A 20,124-nucleotide genomic window follows, 5' to 3' on the forward strand; every position below is an offset into this window, starting at 1 on the left:
ATAATATAGTGTATATATGGGGTGGGGGTTCAACCTTGTACTGATCCCACATGTGGTCATTACGGCCGTTTCCAACGTTCATTATATAAGGAGAGGCCAATATTCTGCCAGGCAATGGAAATAACAACATACTGCCTGTGAGTGGTTATGGGTGGTGGTGGGGGAACCGCTGAATATTTCCACCAATGGGCCTGATAAAGTACCTCTGTGCATTACTGATTGTTCATTTCTTTATTAGTGCCAGCAGCTGCCCCCATGTTGTCACTGAACGGTGAGACGCCGGAGGATATCCATGTTAAATGGCTGCCTCTTCAGCCTGAGCATTCCAATGGCCACATCACCAAGTACCGCATTGAATATTCCACGCAGAAAGACGGTAAGCTTAAAAGAATGTCTTCAGAAGTCGCCTTTGTCTTTAAAATTGCTTTTTAAAAGCAAAAAAAACCCTTAACCAGTTGCCGACCAGCGCACGCCGATGTACGCCGGCAGAATGGCACGGGCAGGCAAATGGGCGTACCTGTACGTCCCTTTAAATTTGCCGCCCGCGCTGGTCGGGACCCTCGTAAGTCCGGGCGCAGGACCCGCGGACTCGATCGCCGCGGGCATACCCGCGATCGTCTCACGGAGCGGCCGAATGAAGAAATGCCGTTTGTAAACAGCATTTCTCCATTCTGCCTAGCAACTAGTGACGCTGATCTCTGCTCCATGTGATTGGAGCAGAGATCAGTGTTCACTAAATTAAAGCCCAACCCCCCCACAGTTAGTAACAGACCCCTAGGAACACTTAACCCCTACACTGCCACCCACTGGTTAACCCCTTCACTGCCAGTGTCATTTACACAGGAATCACTGCATTTATATAGCAGTGATTACTGTATAAATGACAGTGGTCCCAAAAATGTGTCAAAAATGTCCGATGTGTCCGCTATAATGTTGCAGTCACAATAAAAATCGCTGATCGCCGCCATTACTAGTAAAAAAAATATTAATAAAAATGCCATAAAACTATCCCTTATTTTGTAAACGCTATAACTTTTGCGCAAACCAATCAATAATCGCTTATTGCGATTTTTTTTACCAAAAATATGTAGAAGAATACGTATCGGCCTAAACTGAGGGAAAAAAATGTTTTTTTATATATTTTTGGGGGATATTTATTATAACATAAAGTAAAAAATAATGCGTTTTTTTCAAAATTGTCGCTCTATTTTTGTTTATAGCGCAAAAAATAAAAACCGCAGGGGTGATCAAATACCACCAAAAGAAAGCTCTATTTGTGGGAAAAAAAAGGACGTAAATTTTGTTTGGGAGCCACGTCGCACGACCGCGCAATTGTCAGTTAAAGCGACGCAGTGCTGAATCGCAAAAAGTGGTCTGGTCTTTGACCAGCAAAATGGTCCGGTCTGTAAGTGGTTAAACAAACCCAAATATATAATTTAGAGAAAAATAGCTGATAGACATTAGAGTTACTGAATGCAGGAAGGAAACATAATACCACTAGTGTTGCACCAATACCGGTATCTGTGCCGATAAGAAGCATTTCCATGAGTACTTGTCCAAAACGATCCGATACCTAAAACCTAAATACCTTTTTCGTGCGGTGCGGTTAGTGCCGCCGCACATTTTGCGAGTTGGTAGAGTAGGGACTGGTACCCCGTCTAGTAGGGACAGTACTAGCAGTAGACATGAGCAATTAGTTTCGTTACAAATTAGTTTTTTTAATGAATTTCGTTAAATTTGTTAATTCGCAAATATCCGAAATAAGGGAAACCCGTTTTAACACATTTTTCTGAATATTCGTAAATTCGAAAAATCTGATATAACTAACTAATAATAACTTCACCAATACTATTAAGTTATTGGTATTGGAATTTCCTTTCAAATTTGGCTGTTGGTGAACGTAACGAATACAAATTTATCCAAAGTTACAAATTATCCAAAATAACGAATGCCGTATCTACACGAATGGAACGTAACTAATTAATAATAAATAACAATAATGATAATAAAAAACGTTATTATTATTATTTTTTATAAATTTGTTCCGTTCCATTTGTTTAGATCCATTTGTTTAGATGCGGCATTCGTTATTTTGGATAATTCAAAACTTTGGATTAATTTGTATTCGTTACGTTCACCAACAGCCAAATTTGAAAGGAAATTCCAATACCAATAACTTAATAGTAATAGTGAAGTTATTATTAGTTAGTTATATCAGATTTTCAAATTTTTGGATTTTTAGAATTTATGAATATATAAATTCGTATTCGTTACGTTCACTAACAGCCAAATTTGAGAGGAAATTCCAATACCTATAATTTAATAGTTAGTTATTATTATTATTATATTATTATACAGGTTTTATATAGCGCCAACAGTTTGCTCAGCACTTTACAACATGAGGGCAGACATTACAGTTACATTACAATTTGGTACAAGAGGAATCAGAGGGCCCTGCTCGTTAGAGCTTAGTTAGTTAGAAAATCCGAAAATTCAAAAGGATAACTAACTAACTAATAATGAACCATTAAATTATAAATATTGGAATTTCCTTTCAAATTTGGCTGTTAGTGAAGGTAACGAATACGAATTTATCCGAAGTTACGAATTATCCGAAATAACAAATGCCGCATCTAAACAAACTGATCTAAACAAATGGAACGGAACAAATTTATAATTTATTATTATTATTTATTATAAATTTGTTTCATTCCATTTGTTTAGATCCATTTGTTTAGCTGCGGCATTCGTTATTTCGGATAATTCGAAACTTCGGATAAATTCGTATACGTTACGTTCACTAACAGCCAAATTTGAAAGGAAATTCCAATATCTATAATTTAATGGTTCATTATTAGTTAGTTAGTTATTCTTTCGAATTTTCGGATTTTCTAACTAACTAACTAACTAATAATGAACCATTAAATTATAAATATTGGAATTTCCTTTCAAATTTGGCTGTTAGTGAAGGTAACGAATACGAATTTATCCGAAGTTACGAATTATCCGAAATAACAAATGCCGCATCTAAACAAATGGATCTAAACAAATGGAACGGAACAAATTTATAATAAATAATAATAATAAATTATCAATTTGTTCCGTTCCATTTGTTTAGATCCATTTGTTTAGATGCAGCATTTGTTATTTCGGATAATTCGTAACTTCGGATAAATTCGTATTCGTTACCTTCACTAACAGCCAAATTTGAAAGGAAATTCCAATATTTATAATTTAATAGTTTGTTATTATTAGGTAGTTAGTTAGAAAATCCGAAAATTCAAAAGAATAACTTACTAATAATAACTAACTATTAAATTATAGATATTGGAATTTCCTTTTAAATTTGGCTGTTAATGAACGTAACCAATACGAATTTATCCGAAGTTTCGAATTATCCGAAATAACGAATGCCGCAGCTAAACAAATGGATCTAAACAAATGGAACGGAACAAATTTATAATAAATAATAATACGTTTTTATTATCATTATTGTTATTAATTATTAATTAATTACATTCCATTTGTGTCGATACGGCATTCGTTATTTTGGATAATTTGTAACTTTGGATAAATTTGTATTCGTTACGTCCACCAACGAATGCCGCATCTAAACAAAAGGATTTAAACAAATGGAACGGAACAAATTTATAATAAATAATAATAATAAAAAGTTTGTATTATCATTATTGTTTATTATTAATTTGTTACGTTCCATTCGTTTAGATCCATTTGTTTAGATGCGCCATTCGTTATTTCGGATAATTCGTAACTTTGGATAAATTCGTATTCGATGCGTTCACCAACAGCCAAATTTGAAAGGAAATTTCAATATCTATAATTTAATAGTTAGTTATTATTAGTTAGTTATTCTTTCGAATTTTCGGATTTTCTTTCTTATTTTAGAATTTTCAGATTTACGAATTTACGAATTGCGACATTACGAATGACCCGAAAACGAACACATTTTTCGGCAGTGCACATGTCTAACTAGCAGCAGGGACAGATCCTGACGAGGAGGGAAAGCGTAGGGCCCACAACTTCTCTGGACACCCGACTGTTGGGCACCAGGAGGCCGGGCCGCCTTCCCACCCGGTTATTTGTGAACTGTCTCTGCATTTCTTCAGTACAAGTTCTTTTGTAGGGGGAGGGGAGGGATGTTCAACAGCCACTCGGATTGCTTTTATGAGAAAGAGAATCGCCGGCTGAACAAAAAAAAAAAAAAAACTCGGTTATGGCTGATGGCTTTAACCATAATCCCGGTAAACCACTTCAATGCCTCAATGTGTGTGTGTGTATATATATATATATATATATATATATACATATACAATGATTTTGACACGTGCAAAAAAAATGGAGTGCTATCAACATGGCTTATTGTATCACGTCATTGTTTAACCTCTTGCCACAAAATCTGGCTAAATTTACTGTTTTTTAATTAACGAAAGTGTATTTTTTCCAAAAATATTTCATTTGAAAAGACTGCTGCGCAAATACAGTGTGACATAAAATTATGCAACAACTGCAATTGTATTGTCTAGGGCCTCTGCTAAAAAAAATATATATATATATATATATATATATATATATATATATATATATATACATATATATATGTTTGGCAGTTCTAAGTAATTTTCTAGCTGAAAATACTGATTTTAACTTGTAAGGAACAAATGTCAGAAAAAGGCCCGGTCTTCAAGTGGTTAAACACCAAAGAAAGTATTTAAACATTTTTTTGAAAAAATTCCATAGCTGTTCATCCACCTCTGTATGTTAATTTGTTTTGTGTCAATGGGGCAAAATCAATTGCTCTCAGGCTATATTCTCTAAAATGTTAATGTATGTAGAAAATACCACATTATAGCCACTAGAAGGTGCTGAGGAGCATATTTACAGCACCATCTAGTGGCCATAATTACAGTATTTTTGACATTCACACATCCCAAATGCAGAAACTATAGCCTGGAAACATTTGACTTTGTGTCATTCTCACAGAACAAATTTATATGCAGTTTAAATGGACAAGCAGCTGTGAAAATATTTTTATAAATACTTTCACAAGTGTTTTCTCTAGGGCTTGTGGGACTATTCCAGATTTCTTCTCACTTCGTGACATTCCTGTCCTTGTCACCTTCAGGTGTGGTCTCCATGGTAGAAGTTGGAGGAAATGAGACTGGGGTTGCGCTCTCTTCCCTGCAGCCCGGTACTGTATATAAAGTGCGGATTTCGGCCAGCACCTCGGCGGGATATGGTGGACCCTCCAACTGGGTGCTGCAGCGCACTCTAGACACAGTCAACCAGACACAAGGTGGGTGATTATTTGGAGGTCTTCACACTTTCTGGTTGACCCAGACACAAGATGTGATTATTTGAGGGTCTTCACACTTTCTGAGTGACCAAGACACAAGGTGGGTTTTTATTTGGGGTCTTCACACTTTCTGGGTGACCCAGACTCAAGGTTGGTTAATTTTTTGAGGGTTTTCAAACTTTCTGATTGACCCAGACACACGGTGGGTGATTATTTGAGGGTCTTTACACTTTCAGAGTGACCCTGAAACAAGTTGTTTATTTGGGGCTTTTCATACTTTATGGTTGATCCAGACACAAGGTGTTTGATTATTTGGGGGTCTTTACACTTTCTGGGTGACCCAGACACAAGGTTGGTGATTATTTGGGGGTCTCCTCACTTTCTGGGTCACCCAGACACAAGGTGTGTGATTATTTGGGGGTCTTCACACTTTCTGATTGACCCAGACACAAGGTGAAAGACATTCTGTGCTCTACAAACTATTACTACCTTGTCTCTTCCCATAGTTATCTAATTTATTAGACTCTACTAAGCACACTGATATAAAGTTACTTATGAAAACACACACATTGCTGCTAGTAAAACGCTATCTTATTTATTTCCCATTAATTTAGGAAAGCTAACATAAAGTAATAAAAGGACATTACAATATCACGCAGCTTACATTCAGAACATACAATACAATAATATGAAAGATACTTATCACACGGTCCTCTGCGAGGCTTTGCTGCATCAGCTAGGCTCAGACCAGGACAGGGCCTTCACCATGAGGTTTAGGCCGGAGCCATCTCCCAAAATAGGCTGAATCACCACATGGCAGGGTCTCACAGCAAACAGGAAAACATTGTCTGTGTGTGAGCCTTTTCATACAAACGTACACACCCACTCGTAGCCACCCCCATTTGCCTTCCATCCAATAGATTTCGCCAAGAGGCATTCCTTCACATGTATGTCCATTCCTCAGGAAGCATGCTGTATTGTCTCTTACTCCCTTTGAAGCCTGCAACCACACACACATCACAGCAGGGGGGGTCCGAGTCCAGCTATTGTTCTTCTGATTACAAAGCTTTCATGTGGTTCATTCATTTGAGGCTAAGTGGCTACCTCAACAATAAACAGATAACATAAGTATTATATGAATTTAATCCAACATATGCCGCTTTGCGCCTGAAAGGCGCATACCACCCCTCTTCAGACACGGTTCCTATTAAACAGTCCATAACTGTCCTAACGTGTGAACCAGTACCTATGGAACAGTCCTTAGCTGTGTAATGTGTTGTGGTTTTCAACATGTGCTTCAGAAACCGCTCCCGTGGAACAGTCCATAATGGTCTTACCATATTGTGTTTTTCAACATGTGCAGAAACAGGTTCTATGGAGCAGTCCATAATTGTGTTACCGTGTGGTGCTTCCCAACACGTGCCGCTTTGCCACTGAGTGATACACCATCATCATTCTTCAGCGACAGCTTCCATGCCACCATTCTGGATCTTCGGTATCTTCAGGACGGCAATACGGGCAGGGGGTGTCCATTCACTCACCAGCACACATTCAGAGTAACAGATCAACCAGCTTTCAAATACCGAGTCTTGAGGAGGGCCTTTCTTGCCCATATTTACTAGCCTACAATACCCATAGGTCACACTCTACCACAAAAATAAATCAACTTATTACCATAATATATACATATGTATGTATTACGCACCCCGCTCCCAACCTCCTATAACCTTTTACTGTAAATACGGGTCGGGATTAGGCAGGCTTGCTCGCAGCGGCGTTGCAGGGCTCTGACTTGGCAGCAACGTCTCCAATTTGTACACAGAGAGCTCACCGTCAAATCGTCCCTCAACTTGCATAGACAAATGGGAGACCCTTCTAGATAAATATCGCTTAACTACACATATAAGTTTACAACAATTACCAAACCCACACAATTCCACCCCTGTGCCTGGATTTCAGAGATCATGCCCATTGTATACCATGCACCTCTACCTACGGTTAGGTTCAAGGAACCCTCTAGTCCCTTGACTAACACTACACCGGTATTCTTTAGGACAAAGAAACAAAAACTCGCCTATGTCCTAAATAATACCTGGGTGCCTTCTTCCCAGCAATGACCTCTCCATCCAGAATACAGAGAGAAATAACTTCCCAACATTATTCGTTCATCCCCATGTATTGACCTGGCCTGCAAAGGACATCATGGTCAAGCTTCCGACAAAGGGAAATATCAACCTGCCTCCAGCGTTCATCTTCTCTGATCACATGTGTGATATAGCCTCAAATGCAACAAGATAGAGTCCCCAGTCAGTAAGCCCATTGATGCCACCAAATATACAGACCAAGTCTGCACTTCTGTATACGAGAACATACAGCATAACACCTTTCACAATCCAACTTAGTACCACCCATACAGGCATTCGACCACTACTTTGGATTAGTATAAGCAACGTGTTTTGGCAAAATCTTACTGAGCGGGGATGCTAACTCATCAGGCCACTGCCCCTCATACAGAGACGGTACAATCAGCTTGATGTTGGCTGATATTTCCACCTGCCACAGAGTGCGCGCCAGAGCCAATGACAGGTTTCTGTCCTCCCTACCAACCTCTCAACATGGTTGACAAAATCCGGAGCCACTCTAACCTGAGTGTTTCTGTGACTTCATTGAATGTTATCAAGGATACCACCAATCTCCCGGGGTAACAAAGTCACGCTCCTTCTCTGAAGCTATGGCTGTGAGTTTGTTCCTCAGGAGGCTGATGTCCCCTCCATTACCACCACCCATCCCAGCTATGGTCCCCCCCCCAATATAGTGCTGAATACATCCCTCCTCTTTCGGGTTACTCCTCAGCAATAAGCATCCTGCATGGACCTCATTCTCATCTCTGGGAGTAAGTCACTGGTACAATAACCGCACCTGATTCAGTGTATACTCAGCACATATAGGGTGATAGGTTTTTGTCAACCACCATGAGATGTTGCAGCACCATGTGGTGAAGTCCTACGGTACCCTGGTAGCCAGCGTTTGTTCCCTTTATTTTAACAGAGCATGCTCCTGTGTGTATTCACTGGCATTATCTGTGCAGGGTTTCAACCTCTCAGGTGAGACACCAACCGGGCGTATCTTCCTCGTGTCTAGTTCTGGTGTCCCGCATGTCCTGTAACCGAAAGCTTCTCTCTAGGACTGCTAGGATTGAGACACCACCCCTACGAGGAAGTTTTCACCCCATTGATGTATCACCTGGCACCCTTTAGTCTGACCAACAGCCACCTTATTATGCATAAGCGCCAGTATACCTCCTGGGTACCTGCACCATATTGTCTCCGTTACATCAATACATGTAATACATTAAAACCTTTCTTCTTTCAATTCCTCCTTCCAACAAAAAAACACATATTTTACATTTTCATGTTTTGACGGATTGGATGTGTCATAACTCTTCCCCAACCTCCAACCCATTGCACATGTATAAATAACATGTTTGCATTCATCAGGAGAGACTTCAGCAAAAATATTTCAAGAGTTCTCTTGCTAGGCACAGTCTTTCAGATTCAGGATTAGCACCAAATTGTCCATACGAAAAAACAGGTATTAATCTGAATCTTTCAGTTTTCCTTCTCTCCTGATGTTTATCGGAACTAATTTGTGGTATGGTGTGGCACAGACAAACTGCCAACCAGATGATCATCTGTCATCCATGTTCCAGAAGCCTCTCCAATTCTCGCTCCACTTGGATTCTGGAAGTGAAAAACAAGAGCAGTATCAAATTCTTATCCACAATATCTGCTCGCTTACCATGTTTACTTATAGTTCCCTCCTTGGAGCCCAGGATCTCAGTATTCCTGGCTTCTGCAACTCTGACCAAACTATCCAAACAACCATGACCTCTTTAGGCTACACCCACTGTAAAATGGATCCCCATGGTATGATCAAAAAACGTTTAAAACTGAACGTCAGTGTTGCTTCTCAAAAACTTCAAATTTTACAAACTAAAAAAAACACTGCATCTATCTGTATCTTTACGATGTATGCACTACCCCTTTTCAGGTGACTGGTTCTAATTGAGGGCATTGTCAATTCCCCCCCTTTCAGGTGGATTAGACCTACTACTTTTCCACCTGAATAAAAATATAACTAACATAGAGGACTAAACCAATATCAACAAAAAAAATAAAAAATTTTAGAATAAAAAAAAATAAAAAATACAAAAAAAATGTAAAAAACTTAAAAATCTGGCCATGATCACACAAACAACATGACAAGACAACCATCATACGACAAGACAACCATCATACAACAATGACAAACACTCAACTTTTAGTTGACAACATCCATGGACTTTTCTCCTGCAAAGAGTGCTTATTCCAATCTGAAATACAATTAGTTACTGGGGAAAACGAAAAAACAAAACAAAGCATATGTATCATCACAACATTTTAGCTTCATTTGTAACTCTTTTTAGTACTATTTATTTTTCATTGTTTGCAAACAATTACTAACTAATGAGCTCATGGTACCATGTGATAATCGATTATGCATTTACAATAACCTAACCCATGTTCATATATTTTACCACTGTTGTTCTCACTTTGACAGACCTGCAAACAAATGCAAATGTTAGTATCTAAAGCCATTTAACTTCTTTCATGGTCTGTGGAAAAAAACACAAAGACAGTGATTACACACAATTATCATGACAATTGACTTTTTAAGTCCCCAAAGCCTTTCCCATTAATGCAATATAGTTGCCATACCTTTCTATACTACGCAGTGGTATTGGAAATCTTTGCCATATTACCCAAGAAAAATGTCAATGCCATTTGTGTCCAATTACATACAAGCCAAAATGGTAGATTAGCCCAGGGCGCAAATATTGGAATGTTCATCCAGTCTTGTTGCTGGCTGTGTTTAGGGTGTGGATTGTCATTTCTTATCTCTCCTTCAGCACTGTGTAATCTGTCCTGGCTGCTATCTCTCATATCAGGCCTTTGAGTTACGCTGTCCCTGCCCTGGGTGGGGGTTTTCATTGTAGGTACTTGTATTTCTGGGGTTTCCTGTTCAATGCTAGCAATTTTAAGGACTTTATGAAATCTATGTCTATTCCATTTACTATGTCTGAACTTTCTCTGCCTTCCTGTACCTCTGCTTATTACGGACACATCTGCCTTTGACCCATACTCCCTTTCCCTGGACTCTTGACAGAAGTCTCTGAGAATATTGACAAAATTTTGGTAGGATCTAGCATTCCTCAGAGCCATTCTAGTGGGATAGCTTACATAACACTTATTGGCCATTGAGTATATGAAACTTGCATCGTCCTCCAATAAGTCAGGACAGTTGAACACTTTCATATACAATGCAAGATACTCACTGCAGAACAAAATTGGGTCATCTCCTCTCCTAAATTTCATTCATTGCAAATCACTCATACCATTATCACGACTGTCCACAATACGCTGCAACTCTTTCCTCCGCACCTCTGCATCTGCTACGTTATCATTAACTTGTGCCGATAACTGACCTACCAAAGGTCCTGGTAGCCATGCTTTCAGAAGAGAGCATGCATCCTCATTACTCAAATGGAATTTAACCACTAGAGCTTCAAATTTATTGGACAGACTCATTGGTGATTCCAGGGCATTAAATTCACCCAACATCTGGCACAAAGTAAGTCTCTCTTGGATTGTAATCAAACTCTCATTCTGCCTTGAAGCTATAGGTGCCATAGCAGACTGTGTTTCATCACGGCCCTTCTCCTCATTGATCGTGCAGATATCGGCCAATTGGCATGTTCCTTTGTGCTCATTGAGCGATACCATAAGTTTCTCTGTAGTAAGAAGCTGGGAGCGTACATTTGCTAATTCTCTTTCTAAAGACATAACCAACTCTTCCATCTCTGACAATTTCATTCGCAATGACTCTACAACTTTGCTCTTCATATTACAGTCCATCCTGTAACTGTGGATCTGTTCTTGTAGTTCACCGTTTCTCTCTGACAAATCTCTTGCTTTTGCCTGCAATTCATCCATCTCATCACTAGAGGCTGTTGCAATCTTTAGAAGGTTTTCACTGACTTCCGCTATGTCCTCACTCAGATGCCTCCTCTCTACTTCCCACTTCCCCCCCATTTGCTCAGATATAACTTTAATTCTGAGCAAAACTGCAATTTCATTAGCCAACTTTTCTTTCTTAACTTTTTTTAGCTGTTTGCCCGATACTTTGCTATTATGTTGCTGACACTGAGATAATAGAGTCTTATACTAGCTTTCAAGAGTTTCATCTGCACATGAATGGTAACTGGCAGAGGCATACTTTTTAACATATGTATACACAAGTTCCATTTCACAACCATACAATCCACACAATACACACTTCTATTTGTACTAACGTACCAACACTGCATTGAGTACTAAATCAAACTCAATTATCGTAGCTCTTACAACTCACACAAAACAAAAACAAATCGCTCTTCTAGCATTCTCTATTCTTAATTCGTTACCACTTTTACCTGATATCATTCAAAACCATTAAATTTTGCCTATCCATAGTACAGATTTACCACACTTAATGTGGCATTATCAGCTGCCTTGTATCCGAGCACTTCTGTCCTGTAAGTTCTATGCAGCTTTTAGGATTGCCACATGTTATCTGGGGTGCCAAATGAAAGACATTATGTGCTCTACAAACTATTACTACCTTGTCTCTTCCCATAGTTATCTAATTTATTAGACCCTACTAAGCACACTGATATAAAGTTACTTATGAAAACACACACATTGCTGCTAGTAAAACGCTATCTTATTTATTTCCCATTAAGTTAGGAAAGCTAACATAAAGTAATAAAAGGACATTACAATATCACGCAGCTTACATTCAGAACATACAATACAATAATATGAAAGATACTTATCACACGGTCCTCTGCGAGGCTTTGCTGCATCAGCTAGGCTCAGACCAGGACAGGGCCTTCACCATGAGGTTTAGGCCGGAGCCATCTCCCAAAATAGGCTGAATCACCACATGGCAGGGTCTCACAGCAAACAGGAAAACATTGTCTGTGTGTGAGCCTTTTCATACAAACGTACACACCCACTCGTAGCCACCCCCATTTGCCTTCCATCCAATAGATTTCGCCAAGAGGCATTCCTTCACATGTATGTCCATTCCTCAGGAAGCATGCTGTATTGTCTCTTACTCCCTTTGAAGCCTGCAACCACACACACATCACAGCAGGGGGGGTCCGAGTCCAGCTATTGTTCTTCTGATTACAAAGCTTTCATGTGGTTCATTCATTTGAGGCTAAGTGGCTACCTCAACAATAAACAGATAACATAAGTATTATATGAATTTAATCCAACACAAGGTGTGTGATTATTTGGGGGTCTCCACACTTTCTGGGTGACCCAGACACAAGATGGGTGATTATTTGGGGACCTTCACACTTTTTGGGTGACCTAGACACAAGGTGTGTGATGATTTGAGGGCCTTCACACTTTCTGGGTGACCCAGACACAAGCTGGGTGGTTATTTGGGGGTCTTCACACTTTCTGGGTGACCCAGACACAAGGTGTGTGATTATTTGAGGGTCTTCACACTTTCTGGGTGACCCAGACACAAGGTGTGTGATTATTTGGGGGTTTTCACACTTTCTGGGTGACCCAGACACAAGGTGGGTGATTATTTGAGGGTCTTCACACTTTCTGATTGACCCAGACACAAGGTGTGTGATTATTTGGGGGTCTTCACACTTTCTGATTGACCCAGACACCAGGTGTGTGATTATTTGGGGGTCTTCACATTTTATGTTTGACCCAGACACATGCTGTGTGATTATTTGAGGGTCTTCACACTTTCTGGGTGACCCAGATATAAGGTGGGTGATTATTTGAGGGTCTTCACACTTTCTGGGTGACCCAGATATAAGGTGGGTGATTATTTGAGGGTCTGCACACTTTCTGGTTTATCCAGACACAAGGTGGGTGATTATTTGGGGGTCTTCACACTTTCTGGGTGACCCAGACACACGGTGGGTGGTTATTTGAGCGTCTTCACACTTTCTGGGTGACCCAGACACAAGGTGGGTGGTTATTTGGGGGTCTTCACACTTTCTGGGTGACCCAGAGACAAGGTGTGTGATTATTTGGGGGTCTTCACACTTTCTGGGTGACCCAGACACAAGGTGTGTGATTATTTGGGGGTCTTCACACTTTCTGACTGACCCAGACACAAGGTGGGTGGTTATTTGGGGGACTTCACGCTTTCCGGGTGACCCAAACACAAGGTGGGTGATTATTTGGGGGTCTTCACACTTTTTGGGTGACCCAGATATAAGGTGGGTGATTATTTGAAGGTCTTCACACTTTCTGGTTTATCCAGACACAAGGTGGGTGATTATTTGGGGGTCTTCACACTTTCTGGGTGACCCAGACACACGGTGGGTGGTTATTTGAGCGTCTTCACACTTTCTGGGTGACCCAGACACAAGGTGGGTGGTTATTTGGGGGTCTTTACACTTTCTGGGTGACCCAGAGACAAGGTGTGTGATTATTTGGGGGTCTTCACACTTTCTGGGTGACCCAGACACAAGGTGTGTGATTATTTGGGGGTCTTCACACTTTCTGGATGACGTTTTCTTGTCCTTCCCAAGTTGTCCTGCAGATGGCAGGACGCGCCCAGCCTAGGGCGGAGCCTTGGGTGACGTTACTCTGCACATGCCCAGTGCGGCTCACAGCCTGTCTTCCCGGCTGGAGCTGGCCGTGCTACAATTTAATGCTATGTGGCAGGTATGATATGGATTCTTATAATTAATTTGTTTAATGATATATTTGGACACAGAAATTGACACCATTTATGGAATTTATGAATTTTGACCTTTTTTTATTTATTTATGTTGTTGATTATAAGATTGATGTGGTATTTATTAATTTATTTATTGTTTTTTCACAGTATGATGTAAATAGAGAAAATAAGGCACTAGCATTTTGATAGTTTGGGAGCACAGTTACAATTTATTTATTGAATAGACATGTGCACTGACAAAAATTTTGTTCATTTTCGTTTCATTTGTTATTTTGCTTTTTTCTAAATTCTAAATTCGGAAATTCGAAAATTAAGTTTTTCAAATTTCTGAATTTTGCATTTCCGAATTTTGCATTTCCGAATTTTGCATTTCCGAATTTTGCATTTCCGAATTTTGCATTTCTTAATTTTGTATTTTCGGAATTCCGGATTTTCGGAATTCGAAAATTAGAAAATACGAAAATTCGAAAATCTGAAAAAAAGAAAGAAAATCAGTAAAATTCTAAATAATAACTAACTATTAAATTATAGGTATTGGAATTTCCTTTCAAATTTGGCTGTTTGTGAACGTAATGAATACAAATTTATCTGAAGTTACGAATTATCCAAAATAACGAATACCGAATCTAAACGAATGGAACAAATTAATAATAATAAATAATAATGAAAAGGATTTATTATTATTATCATTATTATTGTTGTTTATTATTATTAGATCGTTACGTCCATTCGTTTTGATGCGGCATTCGTTTTTTCCGATAATTCGTAACTTCGGATAAACTCGTACTCGTTGCGTTCACAAACAGCCAAATTTGAAATATAATTCCAATACTTATAATTTAATAGTTAATGTAATTTTTGGATTTTCAAATTTTTGAATTTCCGAATTTTCGAAATTCGTAATTCGGAAATAGAAAAATTCTGAAATTCGGAAATTTCGGAATTAACGAATTTGTCAAAATTCGTTAAAAAACAAATTCAGGACTAAACGAATTGCACATGTCTATTATTGAATATTTACACATTTAGGTGGTCACAAGTGACTGCAGCTGAGAGAGACATCACACATCTGTGGCATAGATTAGTTCTATTGAGGACGTACCCAGCGCCAAATAAGTGGCCCTGGAAATCCACGAATGAGCTCTCCCAGTCTCCTTTCCCACCCATGCATATGCAGTCGACCAGGCCCCAAGGGCTTCTTTTGGATTGGGAGGGGGACCCCAAGCAGTTTTTTTTTTTTTTCCAGTATTTTCTATTGCCGGCATTCTTTTGTTTTACATTTCATCTGTTGGAGGGGAAGCCCGCTGACAGCTGATGAGTCATCGGTTGTTAAGGAAGCGGCGTCCGTCTCCTTGGCCCACTCCTAAACAACCAGCTATTCTTCACACAGAATTTGAATCGGTCGTTCATTATTCGATCGATTAGAATTTTGTTCAGAAAATTTGGAATGTGTTAGACAATTAACCCTTTTGCCGCCAGAGCAGACACCCTAGAGAATAAAATCGTGGGAGTTGCAATTTGTTATGTCACACAGTATTACCGCAAAGGTCTAGGAAATGCAAAATTTCTGTAAAAAAAAACTCACTAACGTGAACTTTAGGGCAAACAAACGCAATAAATTACATAAATTTTTGGGTAGAATATAAAAGACGAGGTTGCACCGAGTAAATAGATACCCAACATGCCAAACCTTAAAGTTATGTGCTCCCGGGAAATGGCAAAAAACTTTAGCACCCCATGTTTCCTATAGGCGACGCTTCAAAAGCCCCCTATCAGTTTAGTGTTATGGAGGAGATCTGGTATTAGATTTATTGCCCTCACTCCGGCGTGGGCGGCGATATGTAACGTGTGTATATATTGCAATCAACATTTCACGCGTAGGCGCCCCAACCCATGCATTTACCTTAGTACATGTGTATATGTAGGGGTGGGGGGGCCTCCAAAAAATGTTGGGGGGGGGGATTTTATGTGCTTGGATGTAACTTTTTTTTTTTTTGCCAAAAAAATAAATTTTTTTTGCTTTACTTAACTTTTTTTCCCCCCTCATATAGAGGACAAACAGTCCCCTATGTGATGATTCTTAGGTGACAGGTTCTCTTTATTGAGATATGCCGGGACCCCCCCCCCCCAATGTCTCCTCTGTACTCCACTGAATGTTTTACAATGTGGATCGCATTGCAAAACATTATTTTCCGGCAAATCGAGCCGGGGCGCCGAGAGCTTGACCCGGAAGTGACGTCAGAGATGTTCTCCTCCTTCCCCTTCAGCTGCCATGGAGAGGAGCGCCTGTCAGTTTCTCACAAAATCCCCGCTGGCTGCAGCCACTGGATTGTATGTGATTGCCCCGCCGTTAGGTCAATACGACGTACAGACCTGACGGTGAAAGGGTTAATAAACAGAATGAAATTAACCGCTTCAGCCCCTGGAAGATTTTACCCCCTTCCTGACCAGAGCACTTTTTTGCGATTCAGCACAGCGTCACTTTAACTGACAATTGCGCGGTCGTGCGACGTGGCTCCCAAACAAAATTGAAGCCCCTTTTTTTCCACAAATAGAGATTTCTTTGGTGATATTTGATCACCTCTGCTGTTTTTTATTTTTTTGCGCTATAAACAAACAGAGCGACAATTTTGAAAACTTTTTGCTATAATAAATATCCCCCAAAAATACATAAAAAAAAAAACTATTTTTTTCCACAGTTTAGGCCGATTATGTATTCTTCTACATATTTTTGGTAAAAAAAAAGAAAAAAAATCGCAATAAGCGTATATTGATTGGTTTGCGCAAAAGTTATAGCGTCTACAAAATAGGGGATAGATTTATGGCATTTTTATTATAATATATAATATAATTTTTTTTTTTTTTTACTAGTAATGGCGGCCTTCTGTGATTTTTATCAGGACTGCGACATTATGGCGGACACATCGGACACTTTTGACACATTTTTGGTACCGTTGGCATTTATACAGCGATCAGTGCTATAAAAATGCACTGATTACTGTAAAAATGTCACTGGCAGGGAAGGGGTTAATACTAGGGGGGCGATCAAGGGGTTAATTGTGTTCCCTAGTGTGTGTTCTAACTGAAGGGGGAGGGGACTGTGTAGGGGAGATGACAGATCGCTGTTCATACTTGTATGAACACACGATCTGCCTCTTCTCCCCTCAGAGAACCGGAAACTGTGTGTTTACACACACAGATCCCGGTTCTCGCCATGTCACGAGCGATCACGGGAGCCCGGCAGTGATCACGACCGCCGGGCACTCGCAATGGCTCCAAGGGCGAGCAGCGGGCACCCCTAGTGGCCACAGGGCAAACGTCGTTTCGCCCAGCCGCGCCATTCTGCCGCAGTAAAACGATAGCGGCTGGTCGGCAAGTGGTTAAACAAAACAAATTAATTCAACTAAATTAGTAGCATAACAAATCTATTGGAAACTAAACACATTTTTCCGTTCTGCACATGTCTAAGAGTGGACTGTGCATGTGTGGGTGGGGAGGGAGGCTGGGAGATCAATGGTGTAACTAGAAACCTCAGGGCCCTGGTGCAAAAAAAACAAAAAAACCTAAAGGGCCCCCTGACCCCCAGCCGCCACGGTGGCGGAGAACCAGGTGCCCGATCACAAGTGTAAGCTTTGCAACCCTGGTAGTTCAGCCACTAGTGTCAGTCGTTTTTTTTTTATTATTTCTTAACCATTTTAGTAATTTCTTTTACAATTTTTTATTTTTTAGGAGCCTTGTTGGGGGGCTTTGCTGAGATATCAGGGGTCTAAACAGACCTCTGATGTTCCACCTTTGAGACAGAGAAAGGAGATTGAGGACACAGCCCCCTTAATCTCCATCTCTGCAGACTGAGCTGCAGAGAATGAATGGACATGAATAGCTCTGTATGGAGCTTCCCATACATTCACAAACTGAAGCATAGTAAACACAGCTATGAATGAAGACTGTTTACTATGCTTCAGTTATGAATGAACAGAGTCAGTGATCAGGAGGAATCACTCACTTTATTCATTAAGACAAGGAAGGGAAATGCAAATTACATATTTATCTACCCTTTCCTCGCTCTTCTTCCTGAAAGCACCCCCCCGCCGCCCAGAATACCGGCAAGGCCGCCTGCCCAGGGGCTGCTTTGAGGGCAGGAGGCCCATAAAAGATATGGTTGCGGGCCTGGGCTGACATGTCTATTGCAAATGCGTCTCCGCAGCTTGGAAAAGCCTGTACACGCTTGGCCATTTTCAGGCAACGGGCGCATGCGCAGTGACGTAATGGTGCCGGGTGGCGACATTTTTTAATGTAAAGCAGCAGTGTCACCTCTGTGAGGTCTCTGTGGTGGTGCGTGCTTCTCATAACAGCCGGGTAAGACCCCTCTGCAGCCTTTGACTACCTCTTGTTATTGGTCTCCTGCATCATGTCCGCAGCCTCTGACCATCTCTGTCTGCAACATGTCCGTAGCCTCTGACCATCTCCTCCTGCACCATGTCCTCAGCCTCTGACCATCTCCTCCTGCACCACGTCCACAGCCTCTGATCATCTCCTCCTGCACCATGTCTGCAGCCTCTGATCATCTCCTCCTGCACCATGTCGGCAGCCTCTGATCATCTCCTCCTGCACCATGTCCGCAGCCTCTGACCATCTCCTCCTAAACCATGTCCGCAGCTTCTGACCATCTCCTCCTGCACCATGTCCGCAGCCTCTGACCATCTCCTCCTGCACCATGTCCGCAGCCTCTGATCATCTCCTCCTGCCCCATGTCCTCAGCCTCTGACCATCTCCTCCTGCACCATGTCCGCAGCCTCTGACCATCTCCTCCTGCACCATGTCTGCAGCCTCTGACCATCTCCTCCTGCACCATGTTCCCAGCCTCTGACCATCTCCTCCTGCACCATGTCCGCAGCCTCTGACCATCTCCTCCTGCACCATGTTCCCAGCCTCTGACCATCTCCTCCTGCACCATGTCCGCAGGCTCTGAACATCTCCTCCTGCATCATGTCCGCAGCCTCTGACCATCTCCTCCTGCACCATGTCTGAAGCCTCTGACCATCTCCTCCTGCATCATGTCTGCAGCCTCTGATCATCTCTTCCTGCACCATGTTCCCAGCCTCTGACCATCTCCTCCTGCACCATGTCCGCAGCCTCTGACCATCTCCTCCTGCACCATGTCCGCAGGCTCTGAACATCTCCTCCTGCATCATGTCCGCAGCCTCTGACCATCTCCTCCTGCACCATGTCTGAAGCCTCTGACCATCTCCTCCTGCATCATGTCTGCAGCCTCTGATCATCTCTTCCTGCACCATGTTCCCAGCCTCTGACCATCTCCTCCTGCACCATGTCCTCAGCCTCTGACCATCTCCTCCTGCACCACGTCCACAGCCTCTGATCATCTCCTCCTGCACCATGTCTGCAGCCTCTGATCATCTCCTCCTGCACCATGTCGGCAGCCTCTGATCATCTCCTCCTGCACCATGTCCGCAGCCTCTGACCATCTCCTCCTAAACCATGTCCGCAGCTTCTGACCATCTCCTCCTGCACCATGTCCGCAGCCTCTGACCATCTCCTCCTGCACCATGTCCGCAGCCTCTGATCATCTCCTCCTGCCCCATGTCCTCAGCCTCTGACCATCTCCTCCTGCACCATGTCCGCAGCCTCTGACCATCTCCTCCTGCACCATGTTCCCAGCCTCTGACCATCTCCTCCTGCACCATGTTCCCAGCCTCTGACCATCTCCTCCTGCACCATGTCCGCAGCCTCTGACCATCTCCTCCTGCACCATGTTCCCAGCCTCTGACCATCTCCTCCTGCACCATGTCCGCAGGCTCTGAACATCTCCTCCTGCATCATGTCCGCAGCCTCTGACCATCTCCTCCTTCACCATGTCTGAAGCCTCTGACCATCTCCTCCTGCATCATGTCTGCAGCCTCTGATCATCTCTTCCTGCACCATGTTCCCAGCCTCTGACCATCTCCTCCTGCACCATGTCCGCAGCCTCTGACCATCTCCTCCTGCACCAT

The 20,124-nt window shown here is 41.6% G+C and overlaps 1 protein-coding gene across 2 annotated transcripts in view; it reads left to right on the top strand.

The window, feature by feature from the left end:
• The window catches only part of LOC143962950 (immunoglobulin superfamily DCC subclass member 4-like), a 194,489-nt gene that overhangs the window by 123,815 nt on the left and 50,550 nt on the right, over nt 1-20,124 (top strand). For both annotated transcript variants that reach the window (XM_077472461.1, XM_077472460.1), the window contains exons 9-10: nt 239-376; nt 5,144-5,314. In XM_077472461.1, coding sequence (XP_077328587.1) covers nt 239-376; nt 5,144-5,314 — 309 coding nt within the window. The remainder of the gene's footprint in view (nt 1-238; nt 377-5,143; nt 5,315-20,124) is intronic.

This window comes from Lithobates pipiens, unplaced genomic scaffold, assembly GCF_037356315.1.
Source record: "Lithobates pipiens isolate NorthernLeopardFrog02 unplaced genomic scaffold, aLitPip1_a1.2 Scaffold_8, whole genome shotgun sequence".
NCBI lineage: Eukaryota > Metazoa > Chordata > Amphibia > Anura > Ranidae > Lithobates > Lithobates pipiens.